At 36.2% G+C, this 27,580-nt stretch overlaps 2 protein-coding genes across 2 annotated transcripts; one reads left to right on the forward strand and one right to left on the reverse strand.

The window, feature by feature from the left end:
- Window positions 1-1,870: 1,870 nt before the first annotated feature.
- LOC121408272 (solute carrier family 10 member 6-like) lies at window positions 1,871-25,107 on the reverse strand. Its single transcript, XM_041599678.1, has 9 exons — window positions 25,025-25,107; window positions 17,150-17,241; window positions 15,710-15,778; window positions 9,541-9,973; window positions 6,643-6,823; window positions 5,438-5,732; window positions 4,810-4,924; window positions 3,563-3,822; window positions 1,871-2,600 (listed from the first exon to the last, which is right to left on the reverse strand). The coding sequence occupies exons 4-9, from the start codon at window positions 9,952-9,954 to the stop codon at window positions 2,417-2,419; spliced, it is 1,449 nt and encodes a 482-aa protein (XP_041455612.1). The 5' UTR covers window positions 9,955-9,973; window positions 15,710-15,778; window positions 17,150-17,241; window positions 25,025-25,107; the 3' UTR covers window positions 1,871-2,416.
- Window positions 19,466-27,355, forward strand: LOC121408271 (ileal sodium/bile acid cotransporter-like). The gene is made up of 4 exons (XM_041599677.1): window positions 19,466-21,092; window positions 21,631-21,925; window positions 22,747-22,861; window positions 25,000-27,355. Exons 1-4 carry the CDS (start codon window positions 20,501-20,503, stop codon window positions 25,453-25,455), a joined length of 1,458 nt encoding a protein of 485 aa, XP_041455611.1. The 5' UTR covers window positions 19,466-20,500; the 3' UTR covers window positions 25,456-27,355.
- The last annotated feature ends 225 nt before the right edge of the window (window positions 27,356-27,580 follow it).

Raw genomic sequence — 27,580 nt, forward strand, 5'->3', positions numbered from 1 at the left:
AAGAAAAAAAAAGGTATTTAAGTTAAAGTTTAGAAATATTGTGTGAAAACATTCGTCATGAATATTCATCAGGTGGGCTGATGATGTCACATCCCCACTTGTTCTTTTGTATTTTATTATATGAAATCAGGTTTATTCAATTTTTTTCTCCAAGAACTAGAAAAATTGGATTGACAACTCATTTAGTGCATTAGATATTTATTGCTGCAACCTTTTTTATTATAAGGGAGACATATTATTCACACAAGTACACTCTAAAATCAAATCAGTCAAAAATGACTTGTTAATAGGGTCAGCTGCATGGGTGCAACTGTTATTCTAGTCATATTGGACTATTTTCTAGTCATATTTTACTAGGACAGAGTTATTTCTGACTAGAATATATGTCAGAAACGTGACTATCAGTGACTGCCATATCAGTTGCTCCCAGCTGACTACTGGTCTAGTCAATTTGACTGACCTGTTTTAAGAGTGTATGAAATAATGAAAAAATATGATTTTATTATAATAACATAAGAAAACGGAAAGTAGAGATGTCACATCATCAGCCCACCTAATGAATATTCATGACGACTATTTTCACAAAATATTGCTAAACTTTAAACTTCAATAACTTTATTATTTGTTATCTTATTTTGATGAAATTTTCGGCATTTTGCTCAGTGAATTCTACTGTATGTATTAAGATATAAAGGTTTTCAGCCCGGACCATCCCTTTAATAGTCCCCCTGCCCCTCCCATACTCTCCCCCGAATAATACCCACCCCACACACTTTTCAGGAGCGGTAGTAAACCAAATCGGTGAAACGACACTTGCTCCGGTCTTAATATTTCACAGGGCATGGGGTAAGAGTAAGGATTGTCATAGAGTTTCCGCGTGGCTCAGAACCGTGTAAATACAAAGATTCTGGGTCAATATCCAGTTTTGGAGGGTAGCGTCCATGTTTGGCTTAATGGTAAAGATTTTTCATCGGAGCAACTGTCGCCGGAGCAAATGTCATGGAACCTGATATCCGGACCTGAAAATCAAATGCAATTGGTCATTTTTTTGCTCATACTAGTGTCGGCACTGATTGAAATACATATACGCTTTTTAATAAAAGGACCCAAGTTTGGTAAAAAAAATCAACCCAAAACACATGAATCAGCTGTCAATAATAAATTCAAACTTACGGACATACAATTACATAGTGCACATTGACTAATTTCTGACTCTCGACGATAAATAAAATCGATACCCACAAAAATAGTAATGTACATCATGCTCTCTTCTTTTGCATATAGATCCAATAAGTAATACTTTTGTGTAAATCATGCCCAATAAATATATACCAGTGTAATATATATATAACACACACTGGAATACATTTTATATAAAGGGATAAATGTGATTATTAAGATCTACTATACAGTCAAAACAAAGTGAAGATGATGTTCAGAGAATACATATAATGTGGAGATAGAGAAAGAGAGAGAGAGAGAGTATGGGAAAAGAATGGGAGAGTCAGGGGAAAGTGAAATAAAGAAATAAGGGATGAGGGAGGGAGAGGAAGAGAGAGATAGAGAAAGAGTGAGAGCATGGTAGGGTTCATAGGGGAGGGGGGGGGAATAGGGTGTGTGTGGGAGGGGTCCATCAGTTAGCCATATCAATGTTCGATATGGAGGAAATGGGTTATCTGTTCACTCCACCCGCTATGCAGAATTTGCCAAAACTACCCCCCCCCCCTCCTTAAAAAAGGAGAATGTTCGCATGAATAAAAAAGGCAACATCACACAAGCATTAAAGTGACATTTTATTTTAAGAATGGATGGAGACCTATGATGAATTTTTTTTAACTTTTACAAAACCTTTATTTTTTTACAACCCTATGTACATTATGAAGGTGATGATATCATGCACTCATAATTCATTTTGTATTTTGTAACATAGAATATGTTATATTTAGTTTTTCATCCGATAATGTAAAAAAAAAATTTTGAGAAAAGAAATGTTTGTTCCGTGCATGTGAAGTTGTCATTATTGTTACGCACCAGCTCTTTATCATCAATTTCCTACATGATGTATCATAATAGGGAGTGTTCTTTTCATTTGTATGCCAATTAGGTTACGCATTTTAGCAAAACTTCAAAATGACATGATTTTTTTTATTCACATCCGAATGTCATGCCTATAATCGTGTAACTATATTGTCATATTTTTTATATCAACGTTTTGATGAGGATTATTGTGGTTTTACAGATATCAGGGAAATGTGAAAGGGAAATAAAAAAGAGAAAGAGAAACACAAAAAGAAGAAAAAGTAATGCAGCATTATGCATCAATTATCGAGTATAAATGTTGATGATTCCTGTAAACATTATACGTAAAAAGAAGGAAGTAAGTACTGCAGGCATGATATCACTGACCAGCTCCATATCATTTGGACTCTGACTGGAAGGCAGCATTGTCGGCTCCATTCACAGGTTCTTGGCCATTGTTACCGATGTCATTTTTTTCAGCAATCTCGATCACCTTGATGTCATCATCGACTACGGCTTTCTCACCATCTAATTCATCCTCACTTTGAGCCTTATTACATCGTCGTCTACACAATAGGTACCTGAGTTTTTGAGAGAAGAGTTTGTCAAGAGAAGAGTTTGTCAAGAAAAATGTAGACTAGGGTACGGTGGACATTTTTGTGCTCATTATATCTATGTTTAATTTGATTGGTTTTCACATAGCAAACATCATAATTGCATCATTTCTGGTCTTATTCCAGCAATAAAGAATTTACAACGTATCATTACATCACTTAATACGAATTATAATGTGCAAATCATATTACGAAAACGGATTCTGAAGAAATTGATAACAACTCAGTGAATGGAAACAAAACAAAACAAAAATAATCTGAAAATAAACAAAACAAACGAAAATAATAATAGAATGATAATAATTATAATAATGATTGTAATAGTAATAATAATAATTATAATAATAATAATGATAATAATGATAATGATAATAAAAATAATTATAATAGTGATAATAATAAAAATAATAATGATAAAATAATAACAATAATGATAATAATAAGACAATCTTTCTATTCTTTCGAATATGCCTGGTATTTTTAATGTTTTTTTCTCAAAGTTTTATCCTCGAGGCGTGCAGTTTCAAACTCATTTTTAAGGAGTTTCACAGGTCTTCACATTTATTTTCAAGCTCTTACTAATTACGAGTTGGTCCGACGATCAACGTTAATAAATTGATGAGGTAATTACCTGAGTGATTGACTTGATAATTGATCCTAGTCGGTGGATTATTAATCAAATTTAATGTGGTTAGTTCTTTGTTTGATCAATCAAGTATAGCTTGAAATTAATCTACCAATTATTGTTTGATCAATCGATATATCGAATATTTTTTCATTCGACTGATTAATTTGTGACAAGTTGGTTGATTGATTAATTGGGTAGAATGGAAGGTTGTTTTTATTTGTTTGTTTGTTTGTACAGTTGATTGGTTTATTTTATTTTCATCGCATTTTTTTATCATTGCATCTTGTAAAGTAGAACTTACCTGAAAATGTAATATACTAATACAGCGAACGCGCCTTCTATGATGGTAACCAAACTCGTCGTCAAGGTAACACGAGCTAGTAGATCAGCTTCCGGTCTGGGGTAGAACAGAAAGACAATGGTCCGGGCTAGGATAGCGTTCTGCACTCCAGTCTCTATGGCGATGGTGATGGATGAACGGACGTCCCGGGCAAAGATACGGGCGAAGGACAGGCCGAAGAACGCTCCGAAGAAAGGAATGATAAAACTGACGGCCCATACCTATGAAACATAAATGCAGTCAGTAACGAGTGTTACAAATTAATAGACACTAGACGGTGTTATTAGAGAATGAAAAGTTAAAAAAAAATCATTCAAAAACTATAAATATCACCTTTGTCTTTACTTCATTTGCCTTCAAGAACTGATGTTCATGCTTGACGGTTAAAGAGGGAATTGAAATTATCGATATAATCATTATGAGAGGAAATTTCGTTGAAATCTTGAAAGAGGGATGGAAATTGACAATGATTACAGGTCAATTCCACCCCCAAAAATGTTGATTTGATAGAGAAAAATCTAACTAGCATAACGCCGAAAATTAAATCAACATCGGATATAAAATAAGGGAGTTATGACATTTTAAAGTTTCGCTTATTTTTACAAAATAGTGATATGCAAAACTTAGTGACATGCAGATGAGACAGTCGATGATGTCCCTCACTCAGTATTTCTTTTGTTTTTTATTGTTTGAATTATAAATAATTCATTTTTACATATTTGACAATAAGGACCAGCTTGACTGACGGACATAGTATTAAGCAATGCTACATGTTCAGGGAGGAATTAATCGTTGTTTCACTTGGCAATGATGAGAAAAATTAGAACATTTCACATTTCATTTGATAACGTATTTAAGAAATAGTGAGTGGATGACGTTATCAGTCTCCTCATTAGCATACCGACCAGAATGTGCATATAACTGTTTTGGGAAATTTAGCGAAACTTTAAATGTAATAACGTTCTTATTTTACATCCCATTTTGATGAAATTTTCAGTGTTATTCTTGTTAGATTTTTCTCATTGAACTTGTCCTGTAATGATCCCAAATAGAAGAATTTTAAGTCAGGCTTACTTGTAACCGACTTTTCATACAATGTACAATTGTTGCCAATTTGGGATGCCATGAACATTTAAGACATGAATACTGAGATGCTAGAATAAAGGTCATTGAATAGCACAAGAGAAAAATAATGACTATTGTCTTACATAGCCTGGAGATTGTGAAAATGCGTAAAAATCAGCCGGTACACCCATCGCTATACCAATGATAATCAAGAGTAAGGCGATTGGTTTTACCACTTTCTTGCAGAATTTCTTGAATCTGAAATCAAAACAAACATACAAAATGAAATATATCATGTTGTTTTTGTTCTATATACTGAATTACATCCGAAGATCAATGTTATATAATTTCAATGTTCCCTGAAATCATCGATTTTATTCCATATTTGATTAAGTAATTTATCAAAAACCTGCCTCTCATGATACTGGTAAATAAAAGAGTTGACCTTTTTTTGGCGTTTGTACATGCTTTATCGATCAACATAATTACTTTTTAAGCCATATTTCCTGGTATATCTTATATGTGTAATATGATAATTGATTGGACGTAATATTTTGCTTAGTAACTTATCATTATGAATATTACACACTGCTTTTGTTTACACTGTGCATGCACCGAACTTCTCAGTCTTTTGACTGTTTTTTTTTCAAGTTTTTATTGATTGAATAAATACCAAAGTAATGCCATACTACTAATTAGATTGAGAATACGACAATATAGGCATCACTTAAAGGGGGGGGGGGGGGGCTAGATTTTAATCCTAATACTTACTTTGGGAATTTCCACGAGATGGCAATACCGATGAAGAGAGGTATGACAAGGATAGCAAGCTGTTGAGCCAGATCCGAGAAGGGTGTCTGTAATCTTTGATTCTGAGTAGTGAATGGTGTAGCATAGATGAGTAGGTTCAGGGGCATCATCCCAAGGGCGATCAGGGTGGAAAAGAATGTCATGGTGATGCTGAGGACCAGATCGACATCGAGTAGAGCGCAGAAGATGTTACTCAGCCATCCACCGGGTGCTGTACCTATCAAGACGATCCCTACCGATGTCGCGTCATCGCCTCCTGTTTTGTGCCATTAAGATAAAACATCCAACTATAATTCTTCAAAATATTCGTTTTTGTCATATCGTTCAAATTGTTATTTGATTAACTTAACGTATTCGATGCCGAATAATTCTTATATCATATTGATCGATTTGGATCAAAATGTTTCATTAATTGTTGGGGGGGGGGGTACTGGATGCCCCCTTAATGTTTCATGCCGCTATGTTTCTAGCACACAGATTAATCTACAAAGTTTTAAGTTTCATCTTTCGAGACCAAATGTTAGATGCTCAGACAATGTTTTTTATAGAAAAAATGCGCAAGTCTTAAGAAGGGAAACCTGAGAAAACAAGTTCATGCCGGCTTAAAACATTAATAGAAATAAAAATTCTATAGCAAGCATTTACACCTCCATATTAACCCATGATTTTGTAATACTTCAGTTGTTTATTAAAAATGCATTTTAATGAATTTCGTACAATTCTGTTGGAAATGAGAAAAAAAATAAAAACTTAAACTGAAGGGTCCCCAATATGACTAAAGTTGCAAAGTTGATCATATATTTGATAAAGACCTGTCTTGATCACGACATGATAGTAACATGGTTGACTGATTTTTCCCCCATCATTCAGTGGCATATAGGAGCGTTGTGGACTAGTGGATAGTCTTCTGACTTTGAAACAGAGGGTCGTGGGTTCAAAATCCCAGCCACGGCGTAAATTTCCTTCACCTAAAAATTAATCCACATTGTGCTGCACTCAACCCAGGTGAGGTGAATGGATACCCGGCAGGATTAATTCCTCGAATGCACGAGCGCTGAAAGGCAGCTCGGGCTAAAGCCGGGGTAATAATAATAATAACAACGCGCCTCGGAATAGAATATTTCTAGATAGATGGCGCTATATAAATGCCTATTTTTATTACTTACGCGCTAAGAGAAGAGCAATCATGTAAGTCATAGCGGGCATGATGATGAATTGACAGAAGATGCCGATCAAGATACCGTAAGGTCGTCGAATTTTCTTCCAAATATCTTTAGGATTCATGCTTCCCCCCATTGAAAGGTAACTGAGTACAATCCAAGCCAAGATGATGTAAACATATACAGCCTGTATGAAGAGAGACAATTAAGATATGTACGGTATTTAGTTTCAGTTTTATTTTTTCTCATTTCCCCAAAACAGCAGACAAAATCCATCATAAATACAGTTATAACAATTGAAATGTAATAAAGAAACATGTAACACAATATATATATATATATATATATATATATATATGTGTGTGTGTGTGTGTGTGTGTGTGTGTGTGTGTGTGTGTGTGTGTGTATTCACACATAACTTTACTGTCAACAACACTATACTTACGGACCCTACGATCCTGATGAAGGGCATGTGCCCGAAAGCTTGATGAAGAAGGGTATTGACCTTGCTACGGCCCTCTCCATACTACTGATCTCAAATATATATATATTATATTTATTTTATTTATTTATAATTACAAATTATACATTATGGATCATGAAATATTTGTGGCTGAAAATAACATGCTGGAAAAGGCGATGTCCAATAAGATGCTGTGCTGGTACGTCGTGGACCCCACTAAACAAATTATTCATTAATGTTAGATTACATAATTAAAATAATGATAGTGGCCAAAAGAGGGAAGAAAAATGTGAAATAAACAATAACATGATGCATGAAATGAGTAATTTACGAAGAATAACGAGGAGAGATGATGAGGAGAACATATCTGCATGTGGAATAAAATAAGAAAATGTTTCACAGGTGATGTATATCGAATATGAAGTAAACGCGCAAAGGAAACGGATCAAAGTGTATTCCTGGTTGAGAAGTGGTGACGAGTTTTCGGATACCAACAATAATAACAATGACATTAATAATAATAATGTTGATGATATTGATATTCACAATAATAATAGGAATCATGACAAAAATAATCCTGATAATAGTGATAATATTGACAATAAAATAAGGGGCAAACTAAGTACAACAGGGAGAGCTAGGTTATATACGTAGCCAATAAAAATGTCTTTAAGTTTTTTTTTAAGACTGCGAGTGAAGGGGAGTTTTTCAAATCTATACGCAAAGTATTCCAAAATTTAGGACCTTCAAAAATGAATGTATTTTGTGCTGAAAGTGTTTTTAGTAAAAGTAAATGAAATTATTCAGACTGTCTATTGGGATATTTATGAATAGTTTGATTCTTTATAAACATGTCATGAAAAACTAAGATTTAGATTTAAAGTTATTTATTCACTCTATCGACCACTCTCGGGGTTTGAGAGTGCAAAATTATAAATAACATATAACAAACTATGGTATAAAACAATGTTTTTGCATGCAATGTTTGCAAACAGTTAGAACTTCATATCAATATTATATAACACATAATACTCTCTATATATTTACACAAGAAAACGAACTGGTCCTCTCAAAAACCGACCACTTCGGGTACGAACTGAATTAGAAGTAGAAGTAGATCTACATTGGTTTGTGACTTAATTCCAACATAATGAGGTGAGCAAATTTAGCTATTTTTTAAGGACGCCCACTTTTTTAACTGCCTAAAAGGAGGTCATGGATTGAAAAGATAAGAAGAGAGAGAAATTCAAAGCTGCTAACGCAATAACGTACCCTTTTGTTATAAAAAGTAGAAAGTAAAAAAAGGCAAATAAATGATTTATATTATGTTCAGATCAAACTTGCTGGATAAGAAATCAGCCTATGCCTTATCTTCTCGCACACTTTGTATGAGACGAATTAACATTCTGCGGAAGAGGTTTACAATACATGTAAACCGGACATGGCAAGACTAGACTTTAGAAATTGGAGAGATGAAAGAGGCTGGCTTGAGCCGGCGAATGGAGTTGCGGAGCAGAAGAGAAAACTCTGTTGCTTTCTCGCATGCTCTCTACAACTCCACTCGCCGACTCAAACACAGCCTTCTCCCATCCCTCCAACCATTCAAGATTCTCTCCATTTCAGGTTTACTGTCCAGAAAAAAAAATATTCCGTTATTTCCCACTCTCACTTCTCCATTTCGATCATTTCTATCTCTATCCAACTTTCTTCATGATTCTTATCCTATAGGAATACTATAGGTATCACAGGCCTAATAATACATTCCCCATACTCGTGTGTTAAAGTGGAACTTAAAAAAAAACAAAAATAAGGATGAAATTTGAGGGTTGAATGTTTACTACCAGTGGATAGGATATATATCTGGCATTCCATATCTGACCAGAAAAGGGTACCTCGACCGGCTCATTTAAAAAAGAAATCGGCATTTATGAAGACTACACCCGACAGAATCAATATCATCACTAGAGAAAGTAAAATGGCCCTAATTCTTCCGTCAGTAAAACAAATAGTGGTGAATTATCTTCCTAATTTGGAAAAAAGTTCAGTAGGTACCCTCCCTAGAATCAGTGTTGGATTGTCAATCATATTCATTCACTCTTGTCAATCAGAAATATCAAATTAAAAAATTGAGAATGGGTTGGCTCGAATGAATATATTTTGCCTGCCAGTTGTAATTAGGCCAGGGTAACCTATACGTGTGTACCCTCTTTCGCGACTTTGCCACTATACAAACTTTCAAACATCATCAAATTCATATTTATTTTTTATTCATTTCATTTATTTTCCATAGGCTTTATAAGATACAATACATCATCAATATTGCAAGGTTGAACGATATTCTTGCAAGAAAATGCTCATTATAAGATTGGATGATTCCCAAAACTGATTAACCTCTGATGCGACAAAGAAAAATAACGATTGTGAATAAAGACTGAACATACCTGTAAAATTGTCGGCACCCTTTTGACCCCGATGGTTTGTTGGCCAAGCTCGATCAGGTCATCGCTCCCCGATGGTTGAAAGTAGACTTCAAGCTTTTCTAAAGAGATGGCTCGACCTTCGATGACCACGGTGAGATTACGGGGAAGATCAGAGGACGTCGTCAGTGTCGTAGTCGTATAACCATCCTTAATCGTAAATTTAGCAGGATTGGATGATCTTAATGTCAACTCGCCATCGCGCAGGACTTCGTTGACGATGATGGTGGTGTTGGAATCAGAGCCCTCGAACACGTAAACGGTCTCCTCAGGGACCGTCACATTGACGAAAATATCCATACCACATTGTGCGTCGACGTCGAACGCGAGGATGACCACGAGCCAACATGCTATCCCGTGAGACAAAGCGAGGTTCATCGTCGAAGGGAATATTTTACTAGAAATGAAATGAAATGAAATGTCGATACCTAAATATCAACTTTAAAAACTATCAAGATATCAAATCGAAATTATGGTGAACAAATCCTTTATGATTTTCCTTTAAAAAGTACTGTACACTGGGTCGGTAGAGCAAAAAAATATACATGTATATACTTAACAAAGTGCAATATCACATTTTATTGACAGACTTTGAATTTGATAGCCAAGATATTTCATATATATATATATATATATACATACATGAATAATTTTCTTCTCCTTTTTTCGGATCATGCATCTAAGAATTTATTTTTATCATGTGTGCATATTGAGATTTAGGGGTCTTTTTATCTCTGCATATAATGCAAATTCAATTTTTATTTTCCCGGAATAGATGAATGAAATTGAATTCAAATTGGAATATGGTATAACAATTTTTCAGGGGAAGTGGAGGTCATGATAGTCTCTTAACTGAATGTTATTGTTGTTGGAAAAGTTTGTGCTGTTTTCCTTTCTCTTTTCCGTGTTTGGTTTTGAATTCAGGGGCGACGCCAGTGCAAATTTTTTTTCTTACTTGATGAAACTAATACATGAATTAATCAGAACTTTATTGGCCCCTCTTTTGAAATCAATAGAAAAGGTCGTATTTAAAAATCTCTTTTCAATATCAAACTACAATACATTTTATAAATCCAGGCAAGACGGAAAATTGAGGAATATGATGCTATATCAATAGTTCATAGCTTTTTGAAATAATGTCAGACATTATTACTAAAAGCATTTTTTCAAATACAATTTACCTGTGCTGCTTGATGCATATACATTTTTTTTGTTCTAAACGAAAACAGAAGTGAATGTCCGGACATTCAACTCTCCATCCGACGACATTCTGTTACATGTCAGCCTAAATAATGTATATGTTTTTCACATTATGAATTACCCGTTGGTTTGATATAAATTTTATGTGTCGCAATGAAAAGTATTTTCTTACAGCATGAGAACCCTACCTATTAATGAATTAAAAAAAACCATAAAAATTAAAGTCAATGAGCTCAAATTAAAGTATTCTTTTCACCATTTAGAAAATGTAAAATCGATTAACTATGACGGGGAACAAATTCAAAACTTCTCAGCAAAATGTATTTATACGAGAACAAAAGTGGTTAAAACCACGACGTGGCTGAGTGAGCGCCAAATATAGGCTTAAACTATTTTCGTAAAAATGACCCTTTTTACTTCCGAAAAGTGAAAAGTTTTTGTTTTAACAAAACCAGAACATCATGAAATAGTGTGATTTTTTTTTGTAATGGTTAGCCCTTATCTTAATAATAATGATGAAATGTGAATACACAATTTTCGTATTCCACACAATCGCACCATGATATAACGTGTAAATGCGTTTCCAAATCTAATTTAGAGATATTTAGTAACTAACAAGCAGTTGAGAGGTGGATTCAATCATTAGCTAGATTTTACAATAAAACACTCGATTTCATTACCTCATTTGGGGCCCCAAATTGTCTGAATATCAGTTCTTCAAAATTCGTTTTGTGATTTTCATTAGATACAATAGATGTTTTGCAGGAATGGAAATACGCAGCGTTTCGGTTGATCTCCTTCAGATAACCAACAAAAAAAAGTTGAATGACAACCACCCAGGGTCCAAAATACGTAAATCTGATCACGACAATTCATTTCTATGATCACAAAAAAGAAAAAAAAAACGTTTCAAAAAAAGAATATTTTCTGCAGCGGCCTAGCTCTCTTCTTTACCTCAATATACTCCATAAACCTGTATGCATTCTTTTATATACACACTAAGAAATAAAGGTTCAAAATTGAACCCCGAAAGGTTGATGCAAAATCAGCACCCTATGGGTTCAAAAATTGAACCCTGCGATTGGGGTTCATTTTTGCACCCTGCGGGTTAAAAACTGCACCCCTAAATTTTAAATTGAACCCCTAGGGATGCAGTTTTGAACCCGCAGGGTGCAAAAATGAACCCCAAGCGCAGGGTTCAATTTTTGAACCCCAAATCATCTTGAACCCATAGGGTGTTGATTTTGCATCAACCTTTCGGGGTTCAATTTTGAACCTTTATTTCTTATTGTGTACATCATATAATGACGTAAATCATCAGTGACAATTTTGATATAACACCTTAAGACTAAAGTTGCGCAGATGTCGAAAACTCTATGAAAGTGTTGTGTAATGTCTGCTACAAGTCATGCACGAGGCTTATATATTTTATAGGTCTAAATGTTTGCGATCCCCACCACCTAAAAATAGACCGAAATATACCTAGCTCTGTATACACTCTAAAAAAGGTTTAACCAATATTGGGTAAAATGGGAACATGCATTTTGGTTGGGTAAAAAGATATGTATACAATATTTTGCAAATTTTACGCAATGTTGAATTAGGCCATTATGGGGTAAAAAAAATACCCAGCAAACATATAAGTTCCCTTTCTACCCAATATTGGATAAAATTTTACTCAAGTGTTTTTAGAGTGTAAAAAAACCATAACACTACACTGAACCTGTAATGATAACCATGCTTCATTAACATTTTAATAATATGATTTTAGACACTAATTTTGTCACGGAGCGAAATAAAAAAAAAATCACGTACGTCTTCGCCAGGTGGGTGTTTCATAAAGTTGTTCGTAAGTTAAGAGCGTCTTTAAGAACGACTGGTGAACCTTTCTTATGCGCTCAATAATCACCAATGAACATCAAATGGGGAATATCATGTACCACAAGAAATGATCACCGGTCGTTCTTAAAGTCACTTTTTACTTACGAACAGCTTTATGAAACGGCCCCTAGACTTGATAGCAAATTTCCACGTCCCATATTATCTTTTCATATTTTAAGAGCGACACTGCATATTTGACGAGTTGGCAATGATACAAATATTGACTTTATGAGCCAACTGTATTATGTCCAATATGATGTATGCTATACGACCACTGATGAACCATGGATCTGCAATAATTCATTTGATTCAAAGATTATGACAATCATGAAGATCCCACGCTGATCACAAACTGGTATGTTTTGGTCACACCAAGGAAACATATGCCAAACCGAACAATCGATGATCATCGGTAATAGCATAATATTTGTTTGTCGGTCTGTACTGGTTTCAGCAGTGTGACAGCAGTTCTTGCTTTGTGAGCAGATATGAAAAATAACGTTCAAGTGCGTGGGCATCCGTACAGTAAGTAGCGTCATGAGCCACAAATTTTGAGGGGGGGGGGTGCCAGACATGGCGTATAGGGGAGATTTTCAACTACAACAAAATATGGGAGCGAGCGAAACCAGCGAGCAAAGTCTTATCTTTTTAATACAAAATTCAAATTTTGTGATAGATGTTGTCATAATATTCTGACTTTTTTTCATATCAAACAACCTTTCATTTCCTCTCATTTTCTTCTTTTTTTGGTGAAATTATTGGGGGCCAGTGGCTCCCAAGCCCCCCCCCCCCCCGTAGCCAGTACATCCGTATTAGCGGCCATGGTGAATCAAGATGCATACGCACCTTTTTTTCGAAGACTATAAAGAAACTATTCGGGACTTCGCTTTCTAATTTTAAACACATTGCACAGTAATGAATTGCTTAAAGGACAAGTCCACCCAAACTAAAACTTGATTTGAATAAAAAGAGAAAAATTCAACAAGCATTACACTTAAAATTTCATCAAAATCGGATGTAAAATAAGAAAGTTGTGACATTTTAAAGTTTCGCTTCATTTCACAAAAGAGTTATATGCACATCTCGGTCGGTATGCAAATGAGGGAACTGATGTCATCACTCACTCACCCACTCACTCACTCACTATTTCTTTAGTATTTTATTATATGAAATACGAAATATTTTTATTTTCTCGTCATTGTCATGTGAAATGAAGTTTCATTCCTCCCTGAACACGTGGAATTCCATTATTTTAACATTTTGTGCTTCAGTCAAGGAGGTCCTAATCGTCAAATTCGTAATAATTGAAATATTTTATAATTCAAACAATAAAAAACAAAAGAAACAGTGAGTGAGTAACATCATCGACTCTCTCATTTGGATGAAACTGGCTCGTTCATATAACTATTTTTTTTCATTTTTTAATAAGCGAAATTTTGAAATGTAATAACTTTCTTATTTTACATCCGATTTTGATGAAATTTTCAGCATTGTGCTTGTCTGAGTTTTCTCTATTGATTCAAATCAACATTTTTCTGAGGTGGACTTGACCTTTAAATTGGAAGTCCATCCCAACAAAAAGTTGAGCAAATAACTGTTTTGTTAATAAAAATAAGCAAAATTTTGCAATCTTATCTTACATCCGATTTGGATGAAATTTTCAGCATCATATTTAAGTGATTGCATTATGCTCTACATACTGAAGTTCTTTATCATTTTCGTTCTTAGGTATTGATTATACATGAATATGAATTTGGCATTACTGTTATGAATAAGTTGGAACAAGAATTTTTTTTTTACTCATTTTACTATCCAAGAAAAATATTGACAATTTACATTATATCACTCGATGCACATATCTACCCATGCTTAGTATGCCATATTGATTTATTGAATAATTGATACAGGATTTATTTCATTTCATATTTTCAACAAGATTACAAAGTAATAAAAGGAAAATAATGAATATTTGATATATTGACAATTAACAAAAATAAATATCACTAAATAGTATAATACCGAACAACCACATTTTGGTGAATATGAATATCTGGATATGAAATTATGATGAAAGAATGTGCTAATTCACTGTTATACGCGTAAAGTACATATCAATTTCCACTCCCTGGGGAGCAACCCTGCATGGCAAATGCCGGGATTTTTAACAAATTTCCCAATCGCATACATGTCAATCTTATTACAATGACTTTGTCACCCTTTGGGTATACTGGGATAGAAAGAAACAAATATGTTTCACAGGAGATAAGTGCTGTGTGAGATGTTAATCCAACCAGTTTTTTTTTCTCGCATAAAGCAGATCGAGGCGCCGCTTTTCCGGCGACGGCGGCCGACGTTCACATTAAGATCTTAACCAAAGTTACGTTTTTGAAATGTCATCATAACTTTGGAATTACATGGATCTAGTTCATGAAGCTTGAACATAAGGGTAATAAAGTATTACTTTAAATATCTGACTGAGTTTCAGGTTACGTGACCAAGGTCAAAGGCCATTTAGGGTTTATGAACTTAGACCATGTTGGGAGAAATCCACATCAATATCTTAACCAAGGTTAAGTATTTAAATGTCGTCATAACTTCGAAAGTATATGGATCTAGTTCATGAAACTTGGACATAAGGTCAATCAATTACCTTTGAATATCTTGTCAGAGTTTCAGGCGGGACTACCGGGAGTTTTCCACCTGATTTTGTATATGAAAACCTGCTACTGTGTCTGAACATACATAATATTACACTTTTAAAAACAGATCAGTAAAAAATGACTATAGTTAACAGGGTCAGCTGGGTTCGACTGTTATTCTAGTCGTATTTCACTAGAATAGAGTTGTTTCTGACTAGAATATATGTCAGAAATGTGACTAGACATACCAGTTGCACCCAGCTGACTACTGGTCTAGTCAATTTGAATGATTTGTTTTAAGAGTGTAACGTTAAAAAGGTTGATGGTCTAAACAGGAAAGGCAATTTTAAAACCCCTCTCTTTTCAGAGAATGGAAATTTTAAAAATTGTCAAACTTGATAGTTAAAACTCACCTTTTCAATGAAAAGCTTGGTCCCGTTGATATGGATGCCGAGGTTCCAAACCCAATCTAAAAACGAGACCTAGGAGGTTAACAATGATGAAATATTTGATGAACAATCAGAGCGATATCCTGGGTTGGAAACACCACGGATGGCCGTCTGTAATGATTGAGGGAAAAATAATAATATTGAGGCCTCCGTATGCTGCAGGGTTAAGGCTCGATCTGTTCTTTGTTATGATCGTTTGCCCATATTCTATTTATTATTATTATTCAAATCAGAGATGGGTAGCGCTAGCATAATATATCCAACAATGCATGTTATGTTGATCGTTTGCCAACACTGGTATAATACACATACACATCTTCACAACACTTTATATCTCTCATTGGAGTCCCATGGAACACACCTCGGTTTGAGCAAATTTGATTTCTCCAAAATATATCTTTGCTTTTTAGTTATTGCCGAGTAATAAAAGTTCACATAAATCTTTGAAAACATTTCGCACATGAATGATGACGCGGGTAGCGGTGTTTTTTTTCTCCATGATTATGATTTCTTTTTTTTTCAACGGGAAAACAGTCAAATCAATCAAATAATGACATTTAGCATGTTTGATAAAGTTGTGTTAGAGTACAGAAGTCCAAAAAAATTTTTTTTTTCATCCCGAGTTATGATCCGAAATGGGGATGTAAACATGACAAAATGTAAAAAAAAACTGTTTTAAAAACTTGCTTCCCGTCTTGTAAAATGAACTCGCATTGTTTTTATTATCATCTTTTTTTGGTGGGGGGGGGGGGGGTCCGTTTGCTTGTATATAGGACAATTTTGAAATAGAAAGTGAGGGCCCTCGTTCCTCTCTCCATGATCAATCCTAGATCCGCCTGGCAGCGGCAACGCTCCCGTCACCATCATGTTAACAAATGAGTCTTATCTTGCGAGAAAGCAGTTGGCTGAATACTATGTTGGTATGCTAGGGTATATATCAGATCCATTCAATTAGTAAGCATGGTAAGACTGAACTTACACTCCAAAATTACAGGGATTTAAAATAAATCCAGGTGGACTCTATTATCCCAAATAATCGAATTTGGGATGTAGTCGTAATTATAAATATCAATTTTTAAATCTTAAAGTATTCAAATTCAGATCCCTTTAGATTAACAAATGGATTTTATAATAATAATATGGGTGGAAATCCCAGGGGGCAGAGGGATGCGTCCCCCTAAAATAGTAGGGGACAGAATATGAAATGCCCCTACTATATTTGGTACTTATGATGTATTAAAAAATACATCATTTAAAATATAAATAAAACATGTATTTTGGACGAGTTAACCTTACTTTTTGGGTGATAGCCTTTCTTTTTTTTTGGCTTGTCCAATTTTCCAGCCCCCGGCCCCCTTTATTTGGGGGAGAGGTTTCCGCCCTTGCATTAAAAGTAAACCTCACCAGCTGTCTCTAACTGTACAGTCCACGTGGATTTCCCTCATGCAGTTTAGAGTGTATAGATGAAATTGTGCTCGAAAAACCGGAAATCAACTCTGAAAGAAAGGAAGCAGCATTGAAAGGAAATGTCGGAAGGAAAATTGATTGTCGAAATTAATTCAGTCAGCAATAATCGTCAGCTTGAACATCTAGAAACATACTTTCATGAATTGATGACAATATACTACATAAACAGTTGATATAAAATTTGGATGATGCGTGCAGTAGGTAAGCAGGAGGCACAACCAAACTACTCAATTTTCATTATTTATTTTTTTTAATAAACTTCCAATCGTCATAATTTTTATGTTTCGTCTATTTTAAAGAAGCAGGGAGTGTTCATTCTCTTCATTAACTTTCTGGGATTTTTTTTTATTTGATCGCATTTATTCCCTTCGTCGTTAATAACACTGATAAATAACATACGGATAGAATACATTCAGAGTCAACACATATTTCAGGAAAAAATACACAAACAGAATATTCTTAATATTCGGGAAAGCAAAGAGGGTGTTCTTGCATCAACAACAAAAAAAAAGAAATGAGGAGTATGCGAAATATAAAGCATGTTCAACACTGCCACCTGGACAAAATGAAAATTTAAAATATGATAAGACGTGAAATACTAGATATAACATTTGACATAAAAACGAGGAAATTAACAAGAAAAAAAAATACTTTAAAAGGGGAAAGAAAAGGGGGAAAAAGACTTGGCTGGAGGGATATGATATTATTTAAGACTTGTATATGCATGCAACATCTCTGAAATATATGTGATATAGGTTATAGGTTACTCTGTATGATCTGTAAGGCGTGGTTTCTTTCCAATTACGCATTTAATGAGTGGCACGGGCCCAAATAGGGTCGTAAGAAATAATGTAAACGTGCCCCCCTCCCATCGAATATGATGTGAAAAAAATTTGATTGTTTAAGCATCATCTCGGTATTTGTATATTAAGATTGTGTTCAGTTATTTGAAGGGGTGGTATAATAAAGGAGGCCTGTTCACAGAGTTATATTACCCAAGGGCCAGGATAGCGATAGGGCAGGGCAGGGCCCCTGACCCACTGAGCCGCTCCGGGTGGATCCTACATTGATACGATTATGGAAGACGCTTCTTTTACAACATACCTATTAAGGACTATTTAATACAGATTAGAGAGTCATTATTTACAAAGATCATTCATTTAACAAACAGATCTGGGTGGAATATTGCACACGGCGCCTCATCATCATAAAACAGTTCGTGCATATCCTTGATCACAGTTTGATCAAATTGATATTATTTATTCCGCCAATATTAGCAGCAATTTTCTTACGCATTGCATTCTTATTTCGTACATAGCAAAAACTGTGGTGTTAACCGGTGTACATAGATGACCACACCAGTTATTTTACACCGGTGTTAAATTGGTGGTGTTAGTTTTACACCTATAGGTGTAACACCTTTGGTTGTTACATTTACACTCTTTGGTGTTATGTTCAATCTCTAGGGTGTAATTTTAACACCTCAGTGTGTGGTCCTCTATTAACACCAATTGGTGTCAGTTTTAACACCACAGTTTTTACAGTGTAAGATCGTGATAACAATCAAGAATTTCATTTTCAATTGATTTGGTAACCCTTTCTGTGTAATCCTAGATTTTATTCTTTTTTTAATCCAGTGGTTTCTTCACAATAGGACCAGACCGGTATGGATCATTTCAAGACAATATATTTCATGCGTGTAATAAAGGAAATATTTTCTCCATATTTTTCTATTAAGAATAAATATATTCCTATAAATGACTTTGATTGTAAGAAAAGATAGAAGAAATTGAAAGAAAATCAAAATGAATAAACATTTCTTTGTCCAGTTGAGTTTTTCATTCCAGTGATGCTTTTGATCATTCTGTTCTTGATGTTTTATTTTTCAACAATTGTAATTTTCAGACATGTTTAATTCGTTAAAGTTAGGATAAAAACCGTATACAGGTAAATACATCTATCGCAATGATTACTTCATTTTCATTTCATTTTTTTTTACAATTACAGTTTGTTTTGTACATTTCGACATACACATTATAACAAAACATATTTCAAGTATCCCTGTACCAAAATTATTTTCAAGATTATTACATATCAGGTTGGAAATGGAGGAGGCTGCTAAAAAGCGGAGCTTGTAGAGTGCAGCCTCCTAATGAATATTCTTGTAGTTACATAGCATAATACAAATGAAAGTATACACCACGAGAAAAATAGAATTCGTAAAATAATCATATGAATATGAAATATTTGATTTCCCAAAACCACAGACTGCACCTGACTACGTACAGAGTTCACTGTCATTTGACAATGAGGTAATTTTATGACGACACGACGTTGATAAATGACAAATGAATAGTTTGTTATCGCTTCGGCATCTTAAACTCATATTATAAACGTGTACCTTGCACTTGACAACGGCCCCCCTATTGGAATTTCGAGGTAAATTTGTTAAAGCTATTCTTATTTTCGATTAACCACACTTTATTTCTTGACGAATTTGTGGTTAAAATGTGAAGTTTCTTTTTAAGCTGTCGGTGATAGGGCCGGGTGATAGGGGGGCGGGGGTGAATTTCGAATTGCATCATTTATCTTTGCTGTTATGGGCGTATTTGCAACATTTTATTTAGGGGGGTGAGAAAGCAAGAGAATATAGATATTTTGGTTCAAGAATATCTTGGCCATGTTTGGGAGATACCTCTTCTATGTGAAAGCAATTACACTTGACACATCAGTGAGTTCTTACAATCCTTCCAAATAGGATACAGACGATGCATGCTTGGTTGCTAGACACACTCTTCCCCACCATTTTGTATCCCTCAAAACAATTTATCATACACCTTGAATAATATTAGTAATGGGTCACACTGTATACACATCATAAAATTAGAGCATTTGTTCCTATAAATAATCCTACTTTGTCAACAACTTTGGTTAGCATACTATAAATTAAACTGCATGAAAGATACGAATTCATTCTCTGATACTCTTCAAGGCTTGCACACCTTAAGAAAAAATTGCATGTAACTCATCCTTTATGATTATTAATAATTGGAAAATTGAAATTTTCTGAATAAGCGCGATACTACTAAAGTTGGATTTTCGTCGCCTTTTACTGCATGTTTTACGAACTGACGATTGAACTTTGTTGCCATATTGCATTTTTTGTTCACTTTAATTTAAAGTGTCGAAAGGAAATTTGGCTTTCTTTACTGAACATCAATCAGACTCATTGAGACACAAAAAAAACTTCGAGAGTAGCATTGTTATGAAAAAACATCCTTGGGAAACATGCAGTTTGTTAAAATCGTAATATTTTTGGTAACTCTTCTCCAAACTTTGACATCTATTCGCGGTCAATGCGGAGGTAGCAGCAATGCAGTCAACGTTTCATATCCAGAAGACACATACTATGTCTTTGAAGGCGATGACATCAATGTTACCGTATCGATCGAAGCTGTTACCACCCAAGGTATCATCACCTTCCAGACCGAAAACCAGGCCAACTTCGAATTGGTGGTCGACGAATCCTTTCCAGTGACCCCAGAGGACGTCTTACCGAAGAACCTGACGGTGATGATCCGCGCAAGGTTGATCTCCATCAGCGAACTTCAGATCAGGTTCAAGGCTGATGCCTCTGAGGATGTCCTCAAGGTTGGCTCACAGACCATTGCGGTAAAGAGGATTCCATCTATCCTGCAGACTATCTACATCTACACCTTGATGGTTTGGATTGTCCTGAGCTACCTGTCGATGGGTGGTACCATGGACATGCAGGTTATCTGGGCAAGAGTCAGGAGACCATGGGGTGTGCTCATTGGTATCTTCTGTCAGTTTATCATCATGCCAGTCATGACCTACTACATCGCCAAGGTGGCCGTAGGTAAGTCCTGACGCAATGCTTTTCATAGTGATTGGAAAACATACTATTTAAATATGAAGGCCTTTTAATTAAACCAAAGTTGATAATGTTAGTTCGTAAGGAAATCTGAAATATTGATATACATTTTTTTTTACTTGAACTAAATCATAAAGAGAATTGTTTTACATCACCTCATGTTCGTGTTTTTTAAGATCTTTACAACTTATATAATGTCATGATGATAGAATTTAATAACTTTTTATCTGATATTTTTTAATCTAGATCCCATGCAGTGACCTAATCATTTTTATTTGACTTAAAAATATATTCCCTCGATTGTTATGCAACAGGTAAAAATTAAAACTTTATTTGCGTATGGGTAAAATGAATTGATAAAAATAATGATATTCCCTTAATTATCATATACTATTTCACTCATAAATAGGTATTTTCCTTTAATTATTCATTTATTTCAATCGATGAAAAAGAATCATTGATGCAGAATACAATTTTGTACCTGTCTGATGAAAGTCCCTACAATAATTGTCGCACCATCCAGCTGACGATCCGCCTACGGCTCTCGGGATCATCATCGTCGGCACCTGCCCCGGTGGTTGGCTCAGCAACGTGTTCAGCGTCCTCCTCGACGTCGACTTCGTCCTCAGCTTGACGATGACCTTCTTCTCTTCCATCATCGCCATGGGGATGATGCCTCTAAATCTTTTCATCTATGCCACACCCTACGCGGAAGGCAATGCTCGATTGGAAACACCGTTCGGTGAGATGGCCCAGCAGTTGGCTCTCCTTGTTGTACCGTGTTTCATTGGCATTGGAGTCTCCTATAGATACCCCAAGTATGTGGATATAATCAATGGTTTAAGCTACAGTATCATTGAAGAAAACGATTCGAGACCAACAGAATCTATTATCTTATTACCAAAGGCAGACTATCAGTCGGTTTTGGAGTATGTTTCGTTGATATGACTGTAGTATTGTAGTCCTGAAGATAATATGTCATGTGCTGCATATAGCCTTAAATTCGCTGGTCACGAATTCGACAATTCTTTTTGTCGCAAAGTTGACGACTAGGTCTACAAACTTTGTGACTTTGGGTCACTTACGGAAACTTTGACAATTTTTGTATACATTACGTTTTGCATTGATGACTTAAGTCGTAAAATTGGCAGCCCAATATTTGCTTGTAAAATCATCACAGGTCGCAAATTTTGCTTTGAAAAGTGTCGGCTTTGTCATGTTTCGCGACAAAGTCACTAAATTGGCAATTGGTGAGTTTCATATCACTCAAATTTATTGATGGTAATTTAAGAAAATAGAGATATTTCATATTATCCTTTTTTTAAGGAACGACATCCGAAATTTAATTATTCATGGTTACTATTTTCGTTGTCATAACGAATAATCGGTAAAATCTATAATATGAAAAGCAATTCAGATGTCGGTAAAAAAAAACAATTCAGATGTCGGTAAAAAATCTTTAGCCTCAATTCTATACAAGAAGAAAAAAATTGCTTTCACATTTTGTCTATTATATGGCCTTTAGCAGATAGAAGTTATGTTTTGAACCAATAAAGAAAGCAATAATATTTCATTAATTTGTTGTATTTTAAACATATATACTTGTTTTAAATAATTTTCTTTCTTTTTTACTTTATAGGTTCAGAACGTTTTGCAGTAAAGTGATGAAGCCTATTGGTACACTCCTAATCGTTCTCGGTGTTTCTCTAGCTGTTCCGGCTGACCTATATGCATTCACTACGTCATCTGCCAAGGTAGATACACCATGTACATTCTAGTGTGGTTGCAACATTGCCCGGAGGGGGGGGGGCATGTCCATTGACGAGTGGTTGCCATGCGTGACAAAAGAAACACGTAAAAATCTCTCTTTTTTTTAAAGATAGGGCACGTTACATAATTCTGTAACGTAATAAGGGAGTAAAAACACTAAATGGTGAAAAAATGGTATATTTTTCGCCAGGAAAACGACATGTTTGCAGTCCAATTTACAAGAGTATAGAAAAGACTAAAATACTTTACAAAGGATAGAGGATGTAATTTTTGCCCCCAAAACTAAGTGTTTAGGGTCCGATTTGAGCGAGTGGGTGGGAGGTGGGGCAGTACTAAACCCAACGTAAGTAAAGGTAAAGCCGGCGTCCGTGATCACGTCTGTGGCATAACAATTAAAATATTGTTGTACTTGTTTAAGGGCTCAATTCAGGGAATACTTGTCAAAGGTACTGTATTGTTTCCCATGCTTGTTAAGCATGTTAAGGGTAGGGTTTCACACGCCAGTATACCTGCTAAGGGGTGCATTTACAGAATATGGAAATTGCTTGTTTAGGGTGCTTTTCGAAAGCCCATATTCACGCATGGTATCCACTCGTCAATGGAAATGCGCCCCCCCCCCCGAGCAGCATTGCTGTCCTTTTTTTACTAAGCTGGTTACTTTCAAATTATGTTCGACTTCTATGAAAGTAATGTACAGCCCTACAGTATGTAGGTTATTACGGCTGATGGAGCTTTCGCTTCACTACGCATGACGGATTCAAGAACGTAGAAAATATTTTGTCAAATGTCTTTTATGTCAACGAACAACCAAGAAGGCTTTGTCGAAATTTGGCCAATCAAAACAGCAGTTTCGTTCCGGACTCTGCATGGATAAACTACATATTTGAAAATTTTCGTCAGCTCCAAAACTTAGGACGAAACTGCTGCCCCTGGTCACAAACTTCGACAAAGACATCCCAGTTGTGCTTTGTAATATTACTGGCATTTTCAATATATTTACTGTGTTTTTTAATTCATTCTGCGTCGCGGTGCGGAAACTGCCCAAAGAGCATATACTAAGATTTGACCGCGGTCTGGGGCCCGTTTCACAAATGACTTGCAACTGTTGTAACTTTGCCATAATGGCAAGTTGGCAACAGGGTAACATGGTAACAGTTGCAATGCCTATATGAAACGGGCCCCAGATGACGGTGTCACTGGTTCGAGTGCGACATAAACATTGACGAGATAGTATTTGGTATCATTGGGGCCTGAGAAAGAGCATGTGTATGTGTCAAAATGGCGGCACAACCTTCTTAGTTTTCAGCATGTTTGTTCCAGGGGAATGTTGGTGTTTTGCAAAAAAATAGCGAATGACGAGATGGGTGACGAAATGCCACATTCACATCCATTTTGTGCGTCGAATGTTTTATTATAACTCAGACTTTGGTTCGGAAGCATCCCCAATCGCTTGAGTTGAGAATTACTTTTGAAAAAAAGTAACAAATGCCGTACACCTGTGCAAATCGTGCAAAGTTTTTAACGTAAATGCAACATGGCGATGCCGAAAAATAATAGAAACTATAACATTTATATCGAAAACGGCGATGTTTGCCAAATTGGTACGTATTTGCCGAGGAGTTAACAACGTTGCGCTGGACGTAGCAAATGTTCAAAGCATTTTCATTTTTTTGTGTGTGTGTTTTTGAACATTACTTGCATTCGATGAGAATTTGTCAATATTGATATTGGAGCATAAAGTGCGGTAACAGGATTTTGACATTTGGACACATTTTTGAAACAGTATCATGCTCGCGACCACTGTCACTGAGAGAAGCGAGAACGTGTAAAGTGTCAAAATGTGCTAACGCCATTGATAACAAAACCTCAAATTGAAAATGTTTAAGTCTTATTCTATTATCACACAGGATGATTCTTATCAACCTGTATAAATAAATCTTGATTTAAAACAAGAGACTTGAAAGTGCAATCGCCGTTCATGATTTAGGCTCAATTACCACATGAAAGAATAATGGTGAAAGGGTCTATGTGCGCCTGAATGTGATTTTTTTTTATTGGGAGGAATTATAAGAAAATCTGAAGTCACATTAAAAAAAAATGCAATTTTTTTTTATCTTCTTAGATTTGGGTAGTATCCATCATCACACCAGCATTTGGGGCCTTCTTCGGCCTGTCCTTTGCCCGTATCTTCGCTCGTGATATCCGTACATCAATCACTATTGCCTTGGAGACGGGCATTCAGAACGCTCTTCTCGGCCGTACCATCATCGGTCTCTTCTATCCCCAGCCCGAGGCCGACCTCATCGCCCGTGTCATGCTCGTCAACGTGGTCGTCACCCTCATCGAAGGCGTCGTCGCCTCCGTCGTCTACTCAGCCGTGCGTTATCTCCTGTGTAGATCGAGGTGCGATGTTATACTGGGAGGGAGAGAAAATGAAGATGATGAGAAGATAATCAATGATGGGGAGTCTAAACCATCTGCTGTTTTTACTGTTAATGGTAGTATGAGAGAGACAAGGGATTCACAAGCAGGGGACGATGGCCTGGATAATCCGTGTGTTGACGTAACGGTATTTTAAATCAAAATCATGATCGTGAACTTGGACTGTGGAAAATCCATGAGGGTTTCATCCCACTGGAGGGCGCTTTAGCATAAATTGTGTTTGTCTGATTTGATTGCAGCCGCGCGATGATGAACTGAAGTAAGTGATATAGTAATCCTCGTCTGTTAGAGCCCCTTTCACAATTGACGTACGACTTGTTTACGACCGCCTGCAACAGTTTTTTTTTCTTGTCGTTGCACGATAGATTTCTTGGTGTCTTGCGAGCACTCGCAGTCGTTTTAGACGATCGCACGAACTCGAGGTGGTCGGAGGTGGCCGTGACTGGTCGCATCTGAACTTTGAACATGTTCAAAATCCAAACGCTATTAGATATTACGACTGATTCACTCTCATCAGGTCGTACCATCGGTCGGGCGATCATCGTGTGAGTGTTGTTAAACGTTGTACGACTTGGTGCGAGAGGTGGCACAACTAAGTATAGTCGCATTTAGTCGACTGGAGGTCGTACAACGCTTGAACATGTGCTAGAGACCTACAGAGACCAGTCTTGCGACTAGGTGCGATTATATAAGACTGTTGCACACGTTGCAAGACCGATCGAAATTACGGCTTACAGCATTCCCCTGCCGTTGAATTCTCATGTATGCGACCGTTCAGCCCCTTTCACAATTGACGTCCGACCAGTTTACGACCGCCTGCAACAATTTTTTTATTGTTGTTGCACGATCGATCTCTTGGTGTCTTGTGAGAACTCGCTAGTCGTTGCAGACGGTCGCACGAACTCGAGGTGGTCGTGACTGGTACCAACTGAACTTTGAACATGTTCAAAATCCGAACGCGATAAAAGACGATCGATTCACTCGCATCAGGCCGTACCCGGGGTCGTACCATCGGTTGGGCGATCATCGTGCGAGTGTTGTTCAACGTTGTACGACTTGGTGCGAGAGGTGGCACGACAAAGTAGTCGCATTTACTCGACTGGAGGTCGCACAACACTTGCACATGTGCTAGCGACCTACATGTACACAGACCTGTCTTGCGACTGGGTGCGATAATATATGGGCCATAAGACTGTTGCAAGACCGATCGCAACGGCTTACAACATTGCACTACCGTTTCATTCGCATTTATGCGACCGTTCCACCCGCAATCCCTCGTGCAACACTCGCATGTGATCGCACGAGCACAATAAGAGCACATCCGACTTACTCGTGCAACGGGGTTTACTAGTTGTTTTTGTTGTACGACAGTTGTTGCAACTGTGAAAGCCTCTGTGCGATCTTATGAGATGACAGCGATTGATGCCTGTTGCAGCCTGTCGCTCGATCAAAAGGTCGCAAATGGCCGTACGTCAATTGTGAAAGGGGCTTAAATTAGTCACTTTTTTGCGTGGCGGATCAATGATTTCGAAATAGAAGGGCGCAAAAACAAAATGTCAAAATAGAGGAGGTGCAGACGACAATATTCTTAGATTTAAGCTTTGCCAATGTGTATGTTCAGAGTGACTCTCAAAATATGGAGAGGTTGCAAGAGACGCGCGCCCGCACCTGATCATGAATACACCATCGTGCCAGATATATCAAATCGTCGCTATCAGAATTACTTATGTCACTGCTTCGAAATTCAATCTGAATAATATGCTAAGGTTTTATGTAAAAATATAGGTCCATAACTAATACTGATTGTTCACTCACGTGGAAGGGCGGCGCTACAATGTCAAGGAGGAATGCCCTTAATTTGTTCATTTCATTTTTTATTTTTTAATGACGAAATGGCAGAAACACAAAGCGATGCCGAACGTAGAGTATCAAAAAGAGGGGTCGGGTTCATGTTACTACTGGAATGCTCCTTTGTTATTCAGTCGAGAAAAATGATGTAGCCTTTTCTCATCCCCCCCCCCTGTTCATCCGTAGCATTTGCATTAAAAAAGGTTTTAGAATAATCATGATTATTCAATAAATCGAGTATCTGAGATTTTTCAAAATTCATATTAACTATTAATGCCAAATCGCATACCAAGACGATACTATAGCATACGTATTTCGATATACAATGTTTTTTTAATATATATACAACGAGATTCGCTTATCAATCGGGAATGATTATTGCACATTTAAAAAAAGATCAATTTGTGAAGAGG

The sequence above is a fragment of the Lytechinus variegatus genome, chromosome 2 (genome assembly GCF_018143015.1).
Source record: "Lytechinus variegatus isolate NC3 chromosome 2, Lvar_3.0, whole genome shotgun sequence".
NCBI classification, from domain to species: domain Eukaryota; kingdom Metazoa; phylum Echinodermata; class Echinoidea; order Temnopleuroida; family Toxopneustidae; genus Lytechinus; species Lytechinus variegatus.